This window comes from Ctenopharyngodon idella, chromosome 3 (assembly GCF_019924925.1).
Source record: "Ctenopharyngodon idella isolate HZGC_01 chromosome 3, HZGC01, whole genome shotgun sequence".
In the NCBI taxonomy this organism is placed as follows: Eukaryota; Metazoa; Chordata; class Actinopteri; order Cypriniformes; family Xenocyprididae; genus Ctenopharyngodon; species Ctenopharyngodon idella.
Window position 1 is genome coordinate 546,987 of NC_067222.1, and position 20,461 is coordinate 567,447.

At 36.0% G+C, this 20,461-nt stretch overlaps 1 protein-coding gene across 1 annotated transcript in view; it reads right to left on the minus strand.

Annotated features, from left to right (window-relative positions):
* The window catches only part of LOC127509444 (phospholipid-transporting ATPase ABCA3-like), a 52,487-nt gene that overhangs the window by 22,264 nt on the left and 9,762 nt on the right, over positions 1 to 20,461 (minus strand). The window contains exons 4-10 of the mRNA XM_051888159.1: positions 16,170 to 16,297; positions 13,484 to 13,649; positions 10,474 to 10,733; positions 10,253 to 10,369; positions 8,844 to 8,964; positions 2,553 to 2,726; positions 2,287 to 2,468 (exon numbers count right to left, since the gene is read on the minus strand). Of these exons, the coding sequence (XP_051744119.1) occupies positions 2,287 to 2,468; positions 2,553 to 2,726; positions 8,844 to 8,964; positions 10,253 to 10,369; positions 10,474 to 10,733; positions 13,484 to 13,649; positions 16,170 to 16,297 (1,148 nt within the window). The remainder of the gene's footprint in view (positions 1 to 2,286; positions 2,469 to 2,552; positions 2,727 to 8,843; positions 8,965 to 10,252; positions 10,370 to 10,473; positions 10,734 to 13,483; positions 13,650 to 16,169; positions 16,298 to 20,461) is intronic.

A 20,461-nucleotide genomic window follows, 5' to 3' on the forward strand; every position in this document is an offset into this window, starting at 1 on the left:
CCAATTACTTGGATTCCTACTTAAATTACTGGATTGTATCAGTGAAAATTCACTGAACAACGGTAAATGCGACCGATTTTTTTTTTTTCACCCATTTTATAAAAAAAATTGTAAATCTGCCCTGCTGAAAAACATGCTTAAACCTGGTTTGCTGGTCTTAATTGGTTTAAGATGTTCTCCTAGCCAGGCCAAGTAGGTCTTTAAAAGAGCCCAAAACTCCCCTAAACTCCAGTGGTACTAGTTTTACTTGATCTCAGTGCTGCGTTTGACACTAAAGATCATAAAATACTTTTAGATCGACAACAGCATTACACTGGTATTTAGGGACAAGCATTAAGGTGGTTTAGATCGTACCTATTAGACCGTCACCATTTTGTCTATTTAAACAAGGAGAAATCTAAGATAATGTCAATAAATTATGGAGTGCCACAAGGATCTGTGTTAGGCCCTCTATTGTTTTCAATATATATATATATATATATATATATATATATATATATATATATATATATATATGTGTTTGTGTGTGTGAATTGAATTGGTTCTCAACCTTTTTAGACTCCAAGGACCGCCATAAACAATATTCGAAAACCCAGTGACTTTTCCAGTTGTTTGTGATTTACTGGATAAGGATTTTTAAAAAATATTTTTTCCCCTCACAAATTATATCTAATAAAATATACAAATGGCATACCTAGAAAAATGTATAAAAATGCCCATGGAGTTATAACATTTATTCAATTAGGCTTCCTAATATATCCTAATATACTCCTAATATATCCAGGTTTTCCTAAACCCTACAAGAAAATTAAAAATTACTAAAACAAGAAATATCTTGATTTTTAGTTGTTTTATCTTATTTTTTTGTCTTATATTAAATCATTTGGAAATTGTTTAAGCCTTGTACCAGGCCTTCATTTATGTGTGAAAATTTTCAGATTTATGCTGGATTTATTTATTTTTTGACAAAAAAAAACATTTTTTCTTTGCTTTCCCCATTCATTTTCAATGTAGGATCACACACTTAAAACACCATGAGTGTGACTTTTTTTTTTTAATCAAGGGTTTTGTGTGCGTCTGTGTATAGATAAACAATGTAGAAAAAGTTACAAAATCTTATGCCAGTGACATGAGGGAACTGTTTTTTAACCAAGGAGAAGTGGATTGGGGTCATGTAGACCCCAATCGACAAACAAACTGCAAAATTTAAGGTGACATGTCTGTAAAATGAACTGTGTGGGAGTTTAAAAGTGCCAAAGTTCAAATCCCTGACGTGATCAACAACGATAATAAAGATGCTTGCCTTAGAAAACACAAATAAAAACATATTAAGTAACTAATTAAGTTTTAGAAACTTTTAGAAAAAGCCCATAAATCTGTGAAAACATTTACAGAATAGCTCAAAAACCAGGTCACCGCAAATCTATATGACACACTGGTCACATGGTTTTCAGACAGCAACTGCGTTACATGAATGCATTTGTGTATAAACATGCTAGACATCCAGACACCACAGAGACAAAGGTGTGACCCAGCAGGCCATTGTTTCATATCACTTTCACTTTTCTTCAGGGTCTTTAGTACCGGCCCGTTGATAAGCCAGTCTGCAAACACAAGCAATGACGCAGAGAGTGTCCTACTTATACAATAGCTCTGCGCAATTTGAGTCGCTGTTCTTCGCACTTCCTGGCCGTCTTGATGACATAAGCAGGGTTTTCCTGCCGAGACCAAATGCTTCCTGTCTTTCGAGGGCCCATCGGTCAGGAAATCACTCCAGTTGCATACATGCAGGTTCTCATTCTCTCTCACTTTAAAGACTTCCCATGGGTGAACCGCTAATCTCTGCAAAAAGTTCACAAGGCCAAAATAAGCCTGTTTTAACCATAGTTTCACAAGAACGCTAACACATGTGATGTGCACGGGGAAGTTTGTGGATTGTGGAAATAATCAATGCACTCAAAACGAAAGCATAGCTATACTTTTGACTCTATTACCATTTCAGTCAGTATCTGACTCTTGGCCATACACAAGAGACTGACCATGAATTTTCTTGGCAATGATTTTGCTGGGATAGGTTGGCAGGTCTTTCCCCAAATGGCATTGATGGTTCCAAAGAAGAAACTTTAACATCCATGGGACCTATCCATTGCTCCTTTATAGTTCTTCAGATTATTAAAATGTTCTTCACACTAAGAAAAAAAGTGGTTCTTTTGAGAACTGTTCACTGAAAGTTTCTTTAGGGAACCAAAGACTGACCAAAAATATGGCAATGTAGGCAATACGTACCAGCATGAAGAAGTACCATGGACGAGGGACACCATACTCTCCTGGAAAAACTGCTTCCACGTACCAGGCGACCAGAGCGTACAGCACAGCGTCTAGCAGCAGCAGTCCGATCACCTGGGCCAGGGAGAAGTCATCGTCCACCGTTACCGGATCAAACATGTTATTCCACTGGATGCCCGTGCCTGAGGACAACATAGGATCAGCTTGAGATTTATGGCAGCATGATTAGAGCAACAATAGTGTCAGGTTTAGGTCAACTCCCTGACCTTTGCCCTCAAACATGCCGATCAGCTGGGCTCCCATAGCCATGGCCACATTGGAGATGAGGCAGGCGGAGACTTTCTGGGCGTGCGATAGCAGGTCATAGCGAGGCCACAGGAAGACATACGGCAGGTAGCTCAGGAAGTAGATAAAGCCGCCTGCTGCTGCGGCCACATTCGCTACGGGAGAGAATAACACTGAAATTAGGTTTTGCTTAGAATTAAATGAAAACATCACAAGAACCAAGTCATGTGCATTGAAAAAGAAAGATGTAATAATTTATATTTTACTGTAAGATGACTTTTTAATAGGGGAGTAACGATATTCAATCCGAACCAAAAAAACGCGATACTCTCATGGTGTACCAAACATGCCCCGCCCCCTGCTGCCCCACCCAGCCCTTGCCCATTAGATCTACACAACGAATACATCGTTGTAGCCTAACTGTTGTTGCCAAGTCTGAGGTTTTCCCACATAATTGGGTTACTTTAACTTGTAATTGCCATGGGTTTAACTTGTAACTTTAACTTGGTTGCCATCGGTTGTTTTTCATTTGACCCCAAATAACATGATATTTAGCCTCAGAATGTGAATTTTACTAATGGAACCCTAGTAAAAAAAAAAAAAAAAAAAAAAAAAAAAAAAGTTTTTTTTTTTTTTAGTTTTCTCCCCTTGCTGAACTGAACTTTTTTTTTTTTTTTTTTTTTTTTTGGAGGGGGATTTCCAGTTATTCACAATGTTGATTCTCTGAATAAAATTACTGAAAAAATAATCATTTATGGTGATTTAAATAACAACAAAACAAATACTACCATTTATAAATACTTTATTTATTTATATGGTTTTATTTATTTTTAAAACAATTTAATTACATAGCATTTCAGAATTTTTCACATTATATTAATGTGAATTTGGAGGGAAATGTATGTAAGCCTATAAAAAGGTCACTGTAATAGTAAAAAAAAAAATAAAAAAAAATAATAATAATAAAAAAATGACAAAACAAGGTACCAATTATATTTCTTGTCTTTTCTAGAAATCACTCAGATATGCTGATTTGAAGATAAATTTCTTATTTTTTCAATGTTGAAAACAGTTACGCTGCTTCATATATTTTTGTGGAAACCATGATTTTTTTTTTTTTAGGATTCTTTGATGAATATACAGTTTAAAATAACTTTTATTTGAAATAGTAAACTTTTGTAACATTATAAATGTTTTTACTGTCACTTTTGATCAATTTAATGCATCGTTGCTGAATAAAAGTATTAATTTCTAATTAATTCCTTACGGAAGAATAATTTTACTGACCCCAAACCTTTGAACGGTAGTAGTGTCAATTTAAATATGTACATTTCTATGGAAGCCTGTTAAAAATAAAAATAATTTTTGGGTGAATGTGACCTGGACGTTTTTGTGACATTCTCCCTCACATACACACCACATGAGTTTCAGTGTATGAGACTGAATGGACATGATGTGAATGAGTTCAAACCCCTGCACTCACACACACCTTGAACATCCTTCCCTCCGACCCTCAACCAGCCATAAATGAGTGAACGAGAGAGAAGTGATGGCAGAAAAGAGTGGCACTGCTGTTCATCAAATGGAAGAAAATGACACACTGCTATTTTTACATTCACATCTCAAAGGGACGCATAGATGCAGAGAGCCTCTTCAGACTCAACAATATGTCATTTGGGGTTTGAATGGGCTGGACAGGCAGAGCAGGACGTGTTGATTAAGGTCCATTTTCAGCCTCTCTAAACCCAAAAGAGGACAAGTCTCTATGGGCTTTTGAATAAAGGAGGTCGTTGAACCGCACAGATTCGATTTCAGACATGTAGCCTCACTGTGCTGTAAGAAAAAGTAGCTAACTTTGTTCTACCTCACATATATCAGCTGTATAAATTCACATCAATAAAACTTTCTCAAATAGTGACTTGCATGATAAAGACTGTTATAATGAAACAATTTCGCCCTACCACGGTACTTCCACCTACGTCACTTGTGACCTTTCCAACGTGATTACATAATGCGTGGCTCAAGATGAGCATTTGTGGTTATAATTTTTATTCTTTTTAGAAAATGACCAATCGTTTCACTAGATAAGACCCTTATTCCTCAGCTGGGATTATGTAGAGGCCTTTGAAGCTGCACTGAAACAATTTTGATCTTCAACCCGTTGGTCCCTGTTGAAGTCCACTATATGGAGAAAAATCCTGGAATGTTTTCCTCAAAAACCTTAATTTCTTTTCTACTGAGGAAAGAAAGACATAAATATCTTGGCTGACATGGGGGTGAGTAAATTATCAACAAATTTTAATTCTGAAGTGAACTAATCCTTTAATAATGTTAACGGTTTCAGTTCAAGCCCGAGTCGGATTCTGAAAATGTGGCCAACTTTGCAAGCAGGACTTGAGCAGTCCGAAATTAGTTTTCCATTTTCTTTAGGCAAAATGCTTCTTTTTTATTTTGTGGTGAAATTAATGGAGTATGAATGATCTCTTATATTCAGTTTGTTTCAGAAATGGTTGGACTAAATTTGAAAACATGAAAAGCTTATTGAAGATGCTCTGGGCAAAACATGAACCTTATGAATAGGTAAATCCTACAATGAATATCTAAAATATTACTGTCAACCAAAGCATTTGCCTGGAGTCTAAACAAGAAACCATTTCTCTTAAAAGCACTGGGTGTGCTGCAGATTAATGTACACAACTCTGCTGATGACAGAACACATATGATATTACATTACCTGTGGCAGCAATATATACATGCAAAGCCTCATTTCCTCACGCAGTACATACATATTTTGAAATGTATTCATGTTTCTTGCTATGCCTCATTTCCTACTAGAGTACATATACATTTCAGGTATTTGAGGTATTCATTTTTCTTGCTATGTCAGAATTTAAAGCCTGAAAGCCTGGAAATTTTAACTGTTTTCAAAACTGCCCTTTAAAAGGATTCTCACTTATTTGATTATTGATTATATTGATATTGATTATATGCATCAGTTTTTCAATGCTGCTTTACCCTATAAACACGTTCAAGCAAAAATAACACATTAAACGCATCATATTACACACAATACAGGTTTTAAACGCAGAAATGTGAACAAGATTGGACAGCAAGTGCAGAAGGAAAGACTTTTAATAAATAACAACTACAGATTTGTTCTGTTCCCAAGCATGCCACACGTTGGCGGCTTCACTTACTACAATGGAAGAGAGTGAAGGTGTGTCGTCCATCTTTTTTTATAGTCTATGTCTGTTCCTCACACAAATCACAAAATTTTGTTTCATTTTGTCTTTTTGGAGCCTTACAGAAATGGTCACCCTCCACTTTCATTGTCTGGAACTGAACAGCCTAGAAAATCTCCTACTAAATATTCCTTTTTTGGGTGAACTACAGATTTAAAGTGGTCCTTGTGGCAAGCAGGGTGGGGCAGAGAGCCATGGGAACGGAGCGAGGCAGGTGGCACGAGGGTTAATGATAGTCACCTGCGAGCCACACCGGTTTTGAGTCCTAAGGAGGAACTCCAGAAGGATAGCAGGAGGAGTGACGACAGTGAAGGATGAGAGAGGACCAGGCCTGGACATTTACATTGGTAATTTTGTTTTAATTTATGTGGCAGTCATCCGTGAGGGGATGGCCCTTTACTTATGTTTTGTTATTTGATTAATTTGTGATTAAAGTTTTATGTTGAACGTTCACCACTTCCCGCCGCCTCCTTCCCTGAACTTAAACATTGTTATGGTGCGTTCACACCAGACACGAATGAAGCGTTAAGCACGAGTGATTTACATGTTAAGTCAATGCAAAGACGCAAATAGACATCCGGCGGCGCAAATGACACGATTCATGCGAATTGAACGTTTTGGGCGTCTGATGCGCGTGACGCGTGATTCGCACAAATCGCATAAGTTGGAAAATCTGAACTTTGGCGAATATTCACGCCACGTTAACCAATCAAGAGCTTGCTCTAGTAGTGACGTGATTACGACGTAGCAAGTGGAGGCAGAAATCCGAAACAACAATGGAGGACAAAATCATCGTTGCTGTACGATACATCTTCGTACTTTTATAGAAACAGGAATAAAAAGGATCTTGCTTGGAAGAAAGTGAGTGAGGAGGTCGGACAATCTGGTAAGTTGTAAAAAACAGTCTTTACTCAATTTGAGCTATATATATATATATATATATATATATATATATATATATATATATATATATATATATATATATATATATATATATATACATACATACATACATACATACACACACACATATTGAGACTACAAGCTAGCTAAAGCCGGCAAATTGAGCTTATTCGAAGTATTTTACAACTACTTTCCCGCTGACGAATTGATGTGTTTATTCAGAGGAAGTGTGCAGAAAGAAGTGGAAGAGTCTGAGGGACACATATTTAAAGGAGAGGGAGAGCCCCTCTCATGACGCGAATTCGCGCCTGTTGTGAAGTGAATTTCACGCATGAATTAAGCAAATTTCACATGCGAATGAAGCGAGTAAACTCAAAATGTTCAAACGTCCAACTACGCGCGAATAGCGCGATTTATTCGCGCAAGTCACGTCTGGTGTGAACGCCCCATTAGTCCTATTATCCTTTTTTTTTTACATTCTCAACTTTTTTGTGTGTGTAATGTTGCTGTTTGAGCATGAAAAAGGTCTACAAATTTCCAAAGCACAAAGTCACTCCAGAAAGAGTTATTCTCTAGATCAGCAACACTGTTTCTGAACTCTCTGAAACACCTCCATTGTAGTCTTGAGTTTTCTTCTGGGAATGAACACGTCACAATATTCCTTATGTAAATTCCCGCCCAAGGCATACACAAAATAAAGGGGCGGGACCTGGTTGAGTTAGTTAGTAATGTGTTGAAGCTCACGGTTATGGTAAGGGGCCGGATAATTACGAAACACGCTTGAAGCATATTACCAAATCACAATACACTGGTACAGCTGACCAATCAGAGCACATTATGCTTTTCAGAAGGAGGGGCTTCTTAGAGACAAGAACTACACAGAGCTAGTGTTGTCAAAAGTACCGACTTCAGTACCAAGTCCAGTCCACTGATAGACGCCTGCTTTCAAATGCTCCCGCTCTCAAAACGCTTTCAAATTCATACACTACCGTGTGCTTTCAAACACTCCTGTACATTGATGATTGTAGCCAATCACAGACATACACGTTGAGCGTGTGAACACAATGGCCAATCACAGGTGTTTACGAATCCGCTCAACAGCGCTCAAAGCATCACATTTTTAAAATTTCAGTACCAACTTGGTACCAAAGTGAGTACTTTTGACAACTCTACACAGAGTGATACTGACAGACTGGGAAGAGAGGTGCTGCAACAGTGACAAATATGTGAAAACGAATGTGTTTTTTGAATATTCAACCACGAAAACCTATTCTAGTATACCCCAAAAACAAAATCAAGACTGATTATGCTGAAAAAGTGCATAACAGATCCCCTTTAATGCAAAAACTCTCCATCAAACAATACATAACAGCCTTTTCAAGTAAAAAGACATTCTCAAATCAGTGTAGTTTCCATAATGACTAAGTTGTGAACAAAACACCACCTTAAAACTGATTAAAATGGTGGGTCTGTACACCAACGGCCATTTGATTTTATATTCTTTCTTTTCATTGGGATGAATAGTTGAAGCATGATGAACCTCTATGGATCTCCTCTTAAAGCAGGTATACACATCTTATTATTAGCTCACTTGAGGGCTGCCGCGCACATAAGCGCCAATCAAACGCAATAAAGTCCAGACACGAGTTCTGCTTTTACTCACTAAAAGCATTTCAAGCAGCAAAAAGGGTCAATATCTGCCACCTGAACATTTTCCCCCAGCTGGTTACCTGCTTTTACACACAGTTTGTGGTTTTGTTTTGCAGAGAAAAGAAAGAACTAGAGCAGGTTATGGACAATGCAGAGCTGATTTTCAAAAGCTTTACGCATGCAAAGTGTAAATGTAACAATCAGTAACTTGTTATGTTATGACAAAGATATACCGAACGAGTCCTATTTTGTGCCTTCATTCCTTCGGTCACCTTTTCTTGCTCTTCGTTCACGTTCTATTATCACCTTCCTTTGATTATGAGGCTTTGTCTGTCACAGAAATAAGCCTGCTCAAATTAAAAACCGCTGCGTGTGTGTGCAGAAGAGCGCTACAAATGTACACTATCATGGTCCTACAGAGAATACAGTGTAATGACTATTACGTTCTGAGATAGAAAGAGTAGATGGAGAACTAACCTCTGGAAAAGAACACGCTGATCATGAAGTTGAAGTTAATGGTAGTTATGGCAAACACCAGCAAGAAGAAAAACACCAGCGTGGGGTCACTGTAGGTCAACACCGCTCCGTTAGGACTGACCTAAAAGAAAACAAAACATACATTACCTACTGTACATATGATTGTTTGGCAAAACTAGCAAATAGTGTGGAATACTAAAGATTCTGATTCCCATTATACTTAATGATTCAGATTCCTTAATGAATCTATTAACGATTCATTGCACTCCAGTAATGATTCATTGATTACATTTTTGCTGCTGTTGAAATTATTATTATGATTTTTATTATGGCCAAATATCATATAATACAAGCAAATTACTAATTAAAGAAAACAACTAAATAATATTGTTTTATTTTTAAGTTTTATACAAGTATTTATTTGAATTATAGTAGTGCTGTGAAACGATTAATCGCATCCAAAATAAAAGTTTGTGTTTACATAATATATGTGTGTGTACTGTATTATTATGTATATATAAATACACACACACATGTATATATTTAACAAAAAAATATATTTATATATATATATATATATATATATATATATATATATATATATATATATATATATATTTAAATATATATATATATATATTTCTTTTTTTTTTTCTATTTTCCATTTGTTAACATTAGTTATCAACATTAGTTAACATGAATTAACAAAAAAAATACTTCTAAAGCATTAATTAATCTTAGTTAAATGTTAATCTCAATATTTACTAATACGTTATTAAACTCAAAAGTTGTATCAGTTAATATTATTTAAAGGACCTCAGTTTATATGAACTAACAATGAACAGTTGCATTTTTATTAGCTAACATTAACAAAAATTAATAAATATTGTAACAAAATTATTGCTCATTGTTAGTTAATGCTTTAACCACTGTTAACTAAAAGGTCTTTATTGTAAAGTGATTTCATTAATTCTTGTCATATTTTTGAGGACACAATTAATTGGTCTTAACTTTATACTACAATAATGCCTTCAAAATAGGTAAAAATACATTTTAAAAAAATACAATACTGGAGGCAAAACTAAATGCTTTACGCATCTTTAAGTACATGCTGTCATACAAACAATCAGTCAGCACCAATACCATCTGTATCAGTGAAAAAAAAAAAAAAAACGTAGACGTTCAAGAAACGTTAACAGAACTAAATATATTACGAAAAAATGTGGTTGCAGTGTTTTTGTGGACCAAGCAGAACTCGTTCTGAATATAAACTGGTTCTCAATTCACAAGCCTAAGGCTGAGTCATCAAGAAGTTAAAAAACCAAGACAGAAATGTAAAGATTATAGTGGAATTTCTAGAAGCAAAATGAAAAAGAAACAGATTATATCACCAAAGTGCCTCTGTTTACCTGGATGCAGATGAGTACAGTGACAAAGAAGATGGAGATGGAAAGGAAGAGGAAAAACATGAGGAACCAGGCGCTCCAGTGCAACCAGTTACTGAGACCCATCATGCGCATGTACTCCTGCAATAGACACAAAACCATTATACATTATATATTATATATTATATATTATATATTATATGACCAACATAATCCAGTTTCTTTCAACCCAACAAGTTCTTCACCTTTAGTTTCCTCTCCTTCTCCTGGACCACGGCGCGGACGATATTCAGAGACGTGTAGGTGAAGCTGAGCACTAGCAGCAGGGGCAGCTGGTTCTGGATGGCCAGGATGAAGACGTCGTAGATGAACGCTGGGTAAGGGAAGCGGGAAAGCAGTACTTGCGTTTGCTTGAAGAGGGTCGCCGCTTTCGTACTGTTGTAGGCCTTCATGATGGCTCGGTCCACCGCGTGCTGCACCTGCAGGAAACCCTCACGGTAATATCCTGTCAAGAGATGTCAGACAGACAGATACGTTAATTATAGGCCTGGTTTCACAGACAGGGTTTAGATTAAGCCAGGATCAGACCTTAAAGGGTTAGTTCACCCAAAAATGAAATTTCTGTCATTAAGTACTCACCCTCATGTCGTTCTACACCCGCAAGACCTTTGTTCATCTTCGGAACACAAATTAAAGGATTAGTCCACTTTCAAATGTCCATGTCCTTCTTTCTTCAGTGGAAAAGAATTTAAGGTTTTTGATGAAAACATTCCAGGATTTTTCTCCTTATAGTGGACTTCAACTGGACCCAAACGGTTGAAGGTCAAAATTACAGTTTCAGTGCAGCTTCAAAGGGCTTTAAACGATACCAGACGAGGAATAAGGGTCTTATCTAGCGAAACGATAGGTCGCTTTCTAAAAAAAAAAAAAAAATTATATACGTTTTAACCATAGACGCTCGTCTTTAACTAGCTCTCTTCTTCTTCTTCTCTATTAGAATTCTGGCAGTGTAGACGCTGCTAAGTGTAGTACTGCCCTCCACAGGTCAAAGTTTGAACTAAATTGGCATATACAATATGCTAGTGCAAGTATATAACAATTAGTTAAAGCTTTGAATAATAATAATTCTGGAATGTTTTCATCAAAAACCTTAATTTCTTTTCGACTGAAGAAAGAAGGACATGGACATCTTGGATGACATGGGGGTGAGTAAATTATCAGGAAATTTTAATATGAAAGTGAACTAATCCTTTAAGATATATTTGATGAAATCCGAGGGATTGACGTTGGGGATGACGATGCTGCCTATGTCTAGATCAGATACCCTCGGATTTCATCAAAAATATCTTAATTTGTGTTCCTGGTCTTACGGGTTTGGAAGGACATGAGGGTAAGTAATTAAAAAAAAAAAAAAAAAAAAAAAAAGATTCATTATTCGATCTTTTTAAACAGAAAAATTTTATATTTGGATATTTGGACGATAAAATCGTCAAATTTGTGTTCTTTGCTGCCAAAAATGACTGCCATATGAAATTGGGAAATACAAAAAATACAATTTCATAATATGTAAACAATATGCATGTTAAAATGATTTTAGTGTAAAAAAAATTCACTCGCTATCCTTTTTTTTTGTAAAATTATATCCAATTTTACAGCACACAACACCATAAGCAATCTGAAAATGGCTGTAAAAATTATGATTTAAACAGCTTTCAGCTTGAAAAATAGATTTTTAGAAGTTTTAATAGAAAGACCAGTGTAAATGCTTTTACAAAATTACAAATTTCACATTTCTGCTTTATAATTTGGGCATATTTACCTCCATTGTAAATGACTCAATGTAACTTGGGTCTAGGGGTACGATTCTCGCTGGGGGCACGAGAGGTCCCGGGTTCATCCCGGACGAGCCCCCCATTTGTTACATTGCGTCAGTTATGCTTTTTTTCGTAAATTGAATACGGAAGGCTTAGGATGTAGCGTAAGCTTTTTGAACTGCGAGAGGCATTACACTTTCTTCGTAAGTTGAATACGGAAGGCTTAGGACGTAGCGTAAGCGTTTTGAACTGCAAGAGGCTTTACACTTTCTTCGTAAGTTGAATACGGAAGGCGGTCTGGTAGAAGCTAGATATTTTACTTTATAATTTGTTAAATATGAATATTTTTCTTACACCAATGCACCGCTTCACTTCAGAAGGCCTTTATTAACCCCCTGGAGCCATGTGGAGTACATTTATGATGGATGGATGCACTTTCTTCAGCTTCGTACTCGTTGGTCCCATTCACTGCCATTATAAAGCTCGGATGCATCAGGACATTTATTAATATAAGTCAGATTGTGTTCATCAGAAAGAAGAAAGTGATATACACCTAGGATTGCTTGAGGGTGAGTAAATCTTGGGGTAATTTTCATTTAAAAATGAACTAATCCTTTAAAACACATATAATATTTCTTTTGAGCTTCAGGAAGTTACTATTTCTCAAAGCGTAGACATTTATTCAAAACTCCTCGCTGCTCCTAATGGCTTTTCAAACCATAATGACCCTCTAAGATCAAAACACTCGCTCTGTGGTCTTTTACACTTCCAGTATAAAGCATCTCAATGCAATTAAATGCAGATGAAAGGACGACGTTGAAGCATGAAGAGTCGTGGAAGCAGAGATCAAGCTGTAATTTGTAGCACTGTGCCAAAAATAGAGGTTGACAGTCATCAAAGATCAGACAGGACACTAACGCAGTGCTCATGATTAATAACAGACATGCTGCAGGCGTTTTGAAGCTGTCGGCAACACTGTAGGCTGTTGGGCAAAGGGAAAGCTAACTAATCCACATCACTTCCTAATCAATAGCTAGCGCCGTCACAGGAAGCCTCCGATACAGGAAGAGATCGTTAAAGAAGCAGAGATGAGAGAACAGGCTGGTTTATCTCATCTGTTGATGGTAACTGACAGTAAAGATGGTATCAGTCTGTTCAAGGAAGAAATTGATCACAAACGAAGAAGTTACAGGGTCTAATTTGAACATTGATGGGTGATTCTTGATTACAGTGCTTTTTAATGAACTGGTATGAATATAGTTTTGTGGCTGTTTGCTTTGAAACATATTTTAAGGCATAAAAAAAATAAACATTTCGCAGATATGCACATAAATTTACAGACGTACTCTTGCAGGGAAATGCAAGATACTAATTTGTGTTTAACATAAAACAATGAAACCTTACCACCAACATTCCCCACAATGCATCAGTGCTGACTGACCTGGCGTGCCGCCGTATGGCTCGTGTTGTTCTCTGGGTCCAGGCAGCTGGAACAGCGGGAACAGGCTGAGCGTGTGCCAGTCCATATCATAGTTGGGGTTGAGCTCGGACTTCTCGCGAGCCGGAGCGTTTCTGGGACTGTACGTGAAGCGCAGATGATAGCTGACCTGCCATACACAATAGCAAGGGTTATTTAGCATATGATTTTTATACAACATGGCTTTAGAGTTAATCTATCAATCCTCTGGAGTAACATGAGAGTCTTGATTAATAGAACATTGATCAACTGTTATGGGGTTTGAAACTACAACCATATGGTTACCACATAAAAATCTGGCGCGTCTTAAGAACGTCATGTAATGTAACATCTGTTTCATTCATACTTGTAGCTACACTACATTACGTGTGTACTCACTAATGCTTACAACACGCAAAAATAGAAAAAAGTAATACTTCCCTCTAAAGAAATTTGAAGTAAACATGCAAATTCATACGTTTTTCTCCAGTGTAGAGAAGTGTATAGGTATGGAAGCTTGTTTCCGCCACTAAATAAAAAATAAAAAGGGTAATTGCGACTTTAATTGCACAATTGCAAGATGTAAACTCACAATTGCGAGAAATAACAGTCGGAATTATGAGTTATAAACTAACAATTGCGCATTATAAACTCACAATTGTGAGATAAAAATTCACAATTCTGACTTCTTAGAATTGAGATATAAACAATATGGTGAGTTATAAAGTCCAATTCTAAGGAAAAAAGACTGAGTTTATATCTCACAATTCTGACTTTATAACTCGCAATTCTGACTTTATATCTTACAATTCTGACTTTATATCACGCAATTCTGACTTTATATCTCGCAATTCTGACTTTATATCACGCAATTCTGACTTTATATCTCACAATTCTGACTTTATAACTCGCAATTCTGACTTTATATCACGCAATTCTGACTTTATATCTCACAATTGTGACTTTATAACTCGCAATTCTGACTTTATAACTCGCAATTCTGACTTTATATCTCACAATTGTGACTTTATATCACACAATTCTGACTTTATAACTTGCAACTGTGACTTTATATCATGCAATTCTGAGAAAAAAAGTTGAGATAAAAATCACAATTATTCCTTTTTTATTTTTTATTCAGTGGCGGAAACAAGCTTACATATACAGGAGTTTTTTTTCTCTCAGGGGATGAATAAGATTTCCTGACAAAAAATTAAGAAATTACCATCACAGATTTCTATCATAATAATTTAATATTTTCTAATAAATACAGTCTTGTTTTTATCTGAATAAAATTCAATTCAGCATCTACTCCCGGGTGAGTGTCAACTGTTCATCTGACAAAACATTCAATTAGTCACCGACAAAAATGCACCCTTCTACTGGAAATATAAATCCGTAACTTTGGGAGAATATTTTATACACAGCGTGACATCTTGGGCCTTATTTAACAAATGAGGAAAACCAATTTCTGTGTAAATCATTTATAAAACCTTCTTAAGTTAAGAGTTATAAAAAAAATACATTTTATGAACACTTTACACAGAAATGTGCTCTCCTTCGAGGCTGATGCAGGACCTGTACTGGAGCTGCGGTAAACTCATTAAACCCTCGGCGAAGGACTCGCTGCCCGTGACCGAGGAACAAGAGCTTTCATCATGAGAGATGATGATTCACTCATGTCCTTATGAGAAGAGACCAGATCAGACCTCATCTCTCCATTAGACACATAAAGAAACCTCAAGAAGAGCATCTCAAAATGGCTGAAACGGCTTCAGCTGGAAGAATCAGTGGTTCATAAACACACAAGCAGGCGTCGGAGACATGAAACCAATATGGTTTGAGGGTATTTGTTGCTAGAGCCCTAATGGCCTGAGATTTGACACTGCACTTTCCACTTCTGTGAAAAACAGATTATTTTGTCCTCAAATGTTCAGAAAAGAACATTTTCTTCAGGAACACTTGCTTTAAAGTAATGGTAATCATCATGAAAGACACGCAAATGCAACTCTCACAAAAACATGCTGTTTCACACTAAAATCAAAAGAAAATAGTTTTGTATATGTAAAAATAATCCCATTTTTTTGGGGGGGGATTATTAAAATCTGTCAATTATTTCCCCCAATTTTCTAAAATCAAAGGATATAAAAATAATGATGCAAATGAAATGTAAATGCAATGTATATGGTTTTTAATTTTAAAAATAAAAAATAAAAAAATAAAATAGATTTCATTACTTGGAATGTATTATGAGTAAATAGCATGGAGGTTTTGCATTAATGAGAATTTGAGAGGAAATGTGTTTAATTATCATGTAAATTCATGCAAATATTGTTACAATGCAAAAATAATAAATAAGCTTCATTTACTTTATGCAAAATATAATTTAAATTTTTATGTAATAAAAATAATTCAATATACTTAATTTTATTTAAATACTAAAACATTTGGTAATGTATCTTTTATTTATTTATTTATTTACATTGAAGTGAAATATAAGAACATTTCTTCATGAGATTCATCCACGCAACGATTCAAAGCATTCAGTATGCAGTTGTACAGGTTGATCTTGGCTAACTGGAGGAGGTAAACAGGAAGACTGTGATTGGTTGAAAGCTCAGAGGAATGCTAATGCGTTAACACACATGTCTGTCTGGTTTGAGAGTCTCACCTGCAGAGGAAGAGGCTCATCGTCGTGGCTGAAAGGATGCTCAAACACAATGGCTGCCAAGATCTTGCCTGATTGTGGGTCATTTTTCACAAACTCCTCAAACTGCTCCTCTGTTTCAAAGCCACGGTCTGGAAAACAAGACGACACATCATTAGTGCCACATACATCACTTTTACTGTTACTATAGCTCATATTTAAACATCGAAGACTCGAGGGGGGACTCTTTTCACGCCAGACAGAAAGAAACCACCTAGCAACCACCCAGATCACCTTAGCAACAACTGGCAACCATCCACGACATTTTAGCATCACTGCAGCAAAAAAACTTCAGACAAATGGTAGTTCATATTGTTATGTGATCAATTCAGTACACAAAAAGTTTAAAATGTGTTTTATTATCATGCAATTTTAATATGATAATTTTATGTTAGTTAATTAATAATTTTAATAATTGTATTTTAATAATAATAATTTAAGCGCAGCGTAAAGCACGAGGGTCTCGAGACGCGCTTTTGAGACGTGATGCAATAACGACAATAACGGAAATAATAGAAATAGGCAAACAGCAGAATTGATAGAAATTAGTTTTGACATGGAAAAAAAGAAAATAAGATAATAATGAGCGCCTCCTCCGCCATGTTGCCATCAAATAAAACAGTTGTCATGCCAACTTGCTACTGTAAACAGAAGCTCGCAACGCTTGCCCCGCCTTCGAGTTCTTCTGATTGGTCCACTGTTTTGGAACTGACATTGATGAGCGGCGCTGCGTGTAAAAGTTGAAATTCTTTTAACTTGGCACGACGTCTTAAAAACGTGGCGCTCATGTGCGAGGCACTGCAAAAGACGCGAGATGCGAGCGTAACGGTCATGCACGTCCATCAAGCGTGTGTTTACATAGAAAAACAATGGGAAAGTAGCGCATTGGAACAGAAAAACGCGTTTTTGTTTTGGCATCATGCCATCAAATTTGTTGCTGTGGTATACGAAAATGGCTTCATCTATTGGCACGAAATCCATACACTTTTACTGGCATGGTCTGAAGATGATATGATTCGATTTTGGTGAAAATCGGACCAACAGTCTAGGAGGAGTTCAAAAAAGTAGGTTTTAACAGAAAATCAAGATGGCAGACAGGAAGTTCGGCCGACTATGGCAAAATTGGTATCTATGTTCTCAGCATGACCCAAGGAATCCATTTTATTTCAATAGACTATTCTAATCAAAAGTTATTAGCATTTTTTGGAAATTTCATTATAGCTTCTGACCACAAGGTAGCGCTGCCCCAAAAGTTTTTGAGTACCGTCAGGGCATGGTGCTGAAGACACATACAGAGTTTTGTAAAGATACGGCAAAAAATATATATAGCATTTTACAGCTCTCAAAATGACCGATATTGGAAAATTGGGTATCGTTGGACTCTGCATGCTGCAATGATATATAAAGAGATCAGTTTTGTAATTTTTGGCCAAATTGTTTAGAAGTTATAAGCAAAAATAACAATTTTTCATATCTCCTGACCACTACGTGCCTAAAGACATTGTTGTCATAATATACACCAAGTTTCGTCTGAATACGCTAAAGCGTTGCAGAGATTATCGTCGAATTCGGTTGCGCATTATTCAAGAACGATTTGACGAATTAATTTGAATTCCATAACTTTTGTCAGCATGGTCTGAAGATGATCTGGTTCAATTTTTGTGAAAAATCAGACAAAGAGTCTAGGAGGAGTTAGAAAAAGTTTTTTTTTTTTTGGTAAATCAAAATGGCAGACATTTTTTCATGATGGAAAATGACTTCATAGGGTGCAATCGAATCAGCTTGAGCCAAGGAATCAGAGGAAAATAGAAATTTTGTTTTGCCCTTATGGTTTAAAAGTTATTAACACAAACATGAGCACAAATTTGGACAGTTGGTGGCGCTAAAGGGATTGAGTTAGAGACTCCAAAATTGCTATGATTAATGTTCAGTCTATCCTCTATCTGTGTGCCAAATTTCATAACTTTCCTGCAAGCGGTTCTATGGGCTGACATAGACTCAAGAATGGAAGAAGAAGAAGAAGAAGAAGAAGAAGAACACTAAAAATTATTGCTTGGTCCCTAATTAATAATCATTTTGTATTAATCCACCTAGAAACCCTCCAGATTACCTTAGCAACACCCTGGCAACCACCCACAACACTCTAGCATCATGGCAGCAAAAACACATTCTTTAGACAAATGCAAAATATTCATATTTTTATACGCGATCAATTTATTGCACAGAAATTTAAAAAAAAAAAATCTAATTTTAATATAATTTTATTAGTTACTTAATAATTATATTTAAATAATAATTTAATTTAATTATTAAAAACACCTAGGCAACCACCCACTTTAGCAAAGAAAACATACTGTATTCTTCAAAGAAAAGCAAATTGTTCATATTTTTATATGCGATCAATTCAGTTCGCAGAAAGTTTGAGGGTCAAACTGATAAAAATTGATTAATCGATGTGAAATTTAACCATTTAAGCAATCATACGAAACCATGTGACCTTTAAATAAGCTGTGCGGACATTGGCTCATCATTTGACCTTTAAAATAATTGACTTTAGGATTTGTCAGCCTACTGTAAACATATGCTAATGATATCATGACCACTAGGTATTTAATTTTCCCCAAAGAAAATAATGTTAAAAGGAAAAGCTAATGAGACACTCGGCAAAGCTGGGAATTCAGCCAGGTCACGAATGGGATTTACGACCTAAATCCAATTAAACACACACACACAAACCGGCAAGTAAGCAAGGTTCTTTAATGGAATATTTGACCAAAAATGAAAAGTGTCATTATTTACTCATCCTCATGTTGTTATAAACCCATAGAATGTATTTTTTTGTATTTGTGTGCAACAAAAATGTGATATTTCCAAGAAGCTTTAACGTTAGCGTTTCATTCTTTGGATATAAAGTGGTGTAGGGATGATTAATTCGCCAATGGTTCCCTCAAGATTTTCCTATGGGGTTTTACAATGGGAATTTTAAGTAAGGTCTCCATGACTTTGCAAAGTAAAACATGTTCCTAGATAAACATCTTTTGTTGACCCTGTATCAACATTCCTGTCTGAAAATTTAGTCCTAACCCCGTCTCTACTCCTCAACCTAACGCTACCCATAAGTTATCTCTAAAATCAGAGGGTAATGATAGGTGAATAACACTAGCTTGGTTTCCATTACAGATTTGCACATATTTGTGATTTTTTCTAAATGTCGATAAAAAAAAAAAAACTATTGTGAAATGACACTCTTTCCATTAACTGATGTTATACGACTAAAATGTATCTTATTCCTCTCGCTATAAGTCATTCCAAAAATCATGGCAACAGATGTTAGTAGGTTTAAGTATATTGCAGCCACTGCACTAGCCATTATTTTTGAAAGAAGGAGACGTAGGCGTGTTATCCAAGCATTAATGGCAAGGAAAGCCCCTTATACTTGGGAGTGGCCATTTATGAGGTGTTTCTGGGTGTTTCTCCCTCCTATCTACTTCGAGGTCTTGATAAATTGTGGCATTGCATTGCTTTGTTGTTTAGAATCCAGTATTCCCGTTATTCTTTTCTCTTTTATGAGTTTAATCAAGAACTCTGCCTCGATAGGCTATGTTTTTTTTTGTGTGAAATTGATGTGTTTCCATTGGGCTCATTTTCAATTTTTTAATTTCAACTTACGCAATTTAAAGGGTAATGGAAACGCAGCTAATGATGTAGAAACACCTAACCCTGGTTGTAAGCCTAAACTTGACATAAACTGTCCCTCAAATCTGATTGGTTGGTTGGAAAGTTGTTCCAGGATCAACAAAGATGTTGAACTTGTCGCACTTGGCCAAATCACGTTTGCCTTATGAGTAAAATAAGGTCTGTGGTAAACATGGCATGACGATACTTGAACGTTTTTTTCTCTACAACGTAAATTACACCCATATCAAAAACATGAATTTTGAAGCTGTTATTTTAATTTTTTTTAAACCGCGGTGCAAGCGCGTGCCAAACCGTGGGTGGAGAACCGAACGATTAGATTTTTTACAGCGAACCGTCCCATCCCTAATAAGTAGTGATCATGCAGGGTGCCAAAACTTTTATAGGCCTTTTCTTTTGTCATTTTTAAATATGAAATGTTGTATGTTTAAAATTAAATCTAAAACATAATTAAGTCTGCAAAAAGTGTCTGAATACTTTCTGAAATAACTGTATAACACCATAAATTGCTATTGCATTTATTGCATAAATTGCTTGAGGTCCTGAGAGTTTGTAAAATT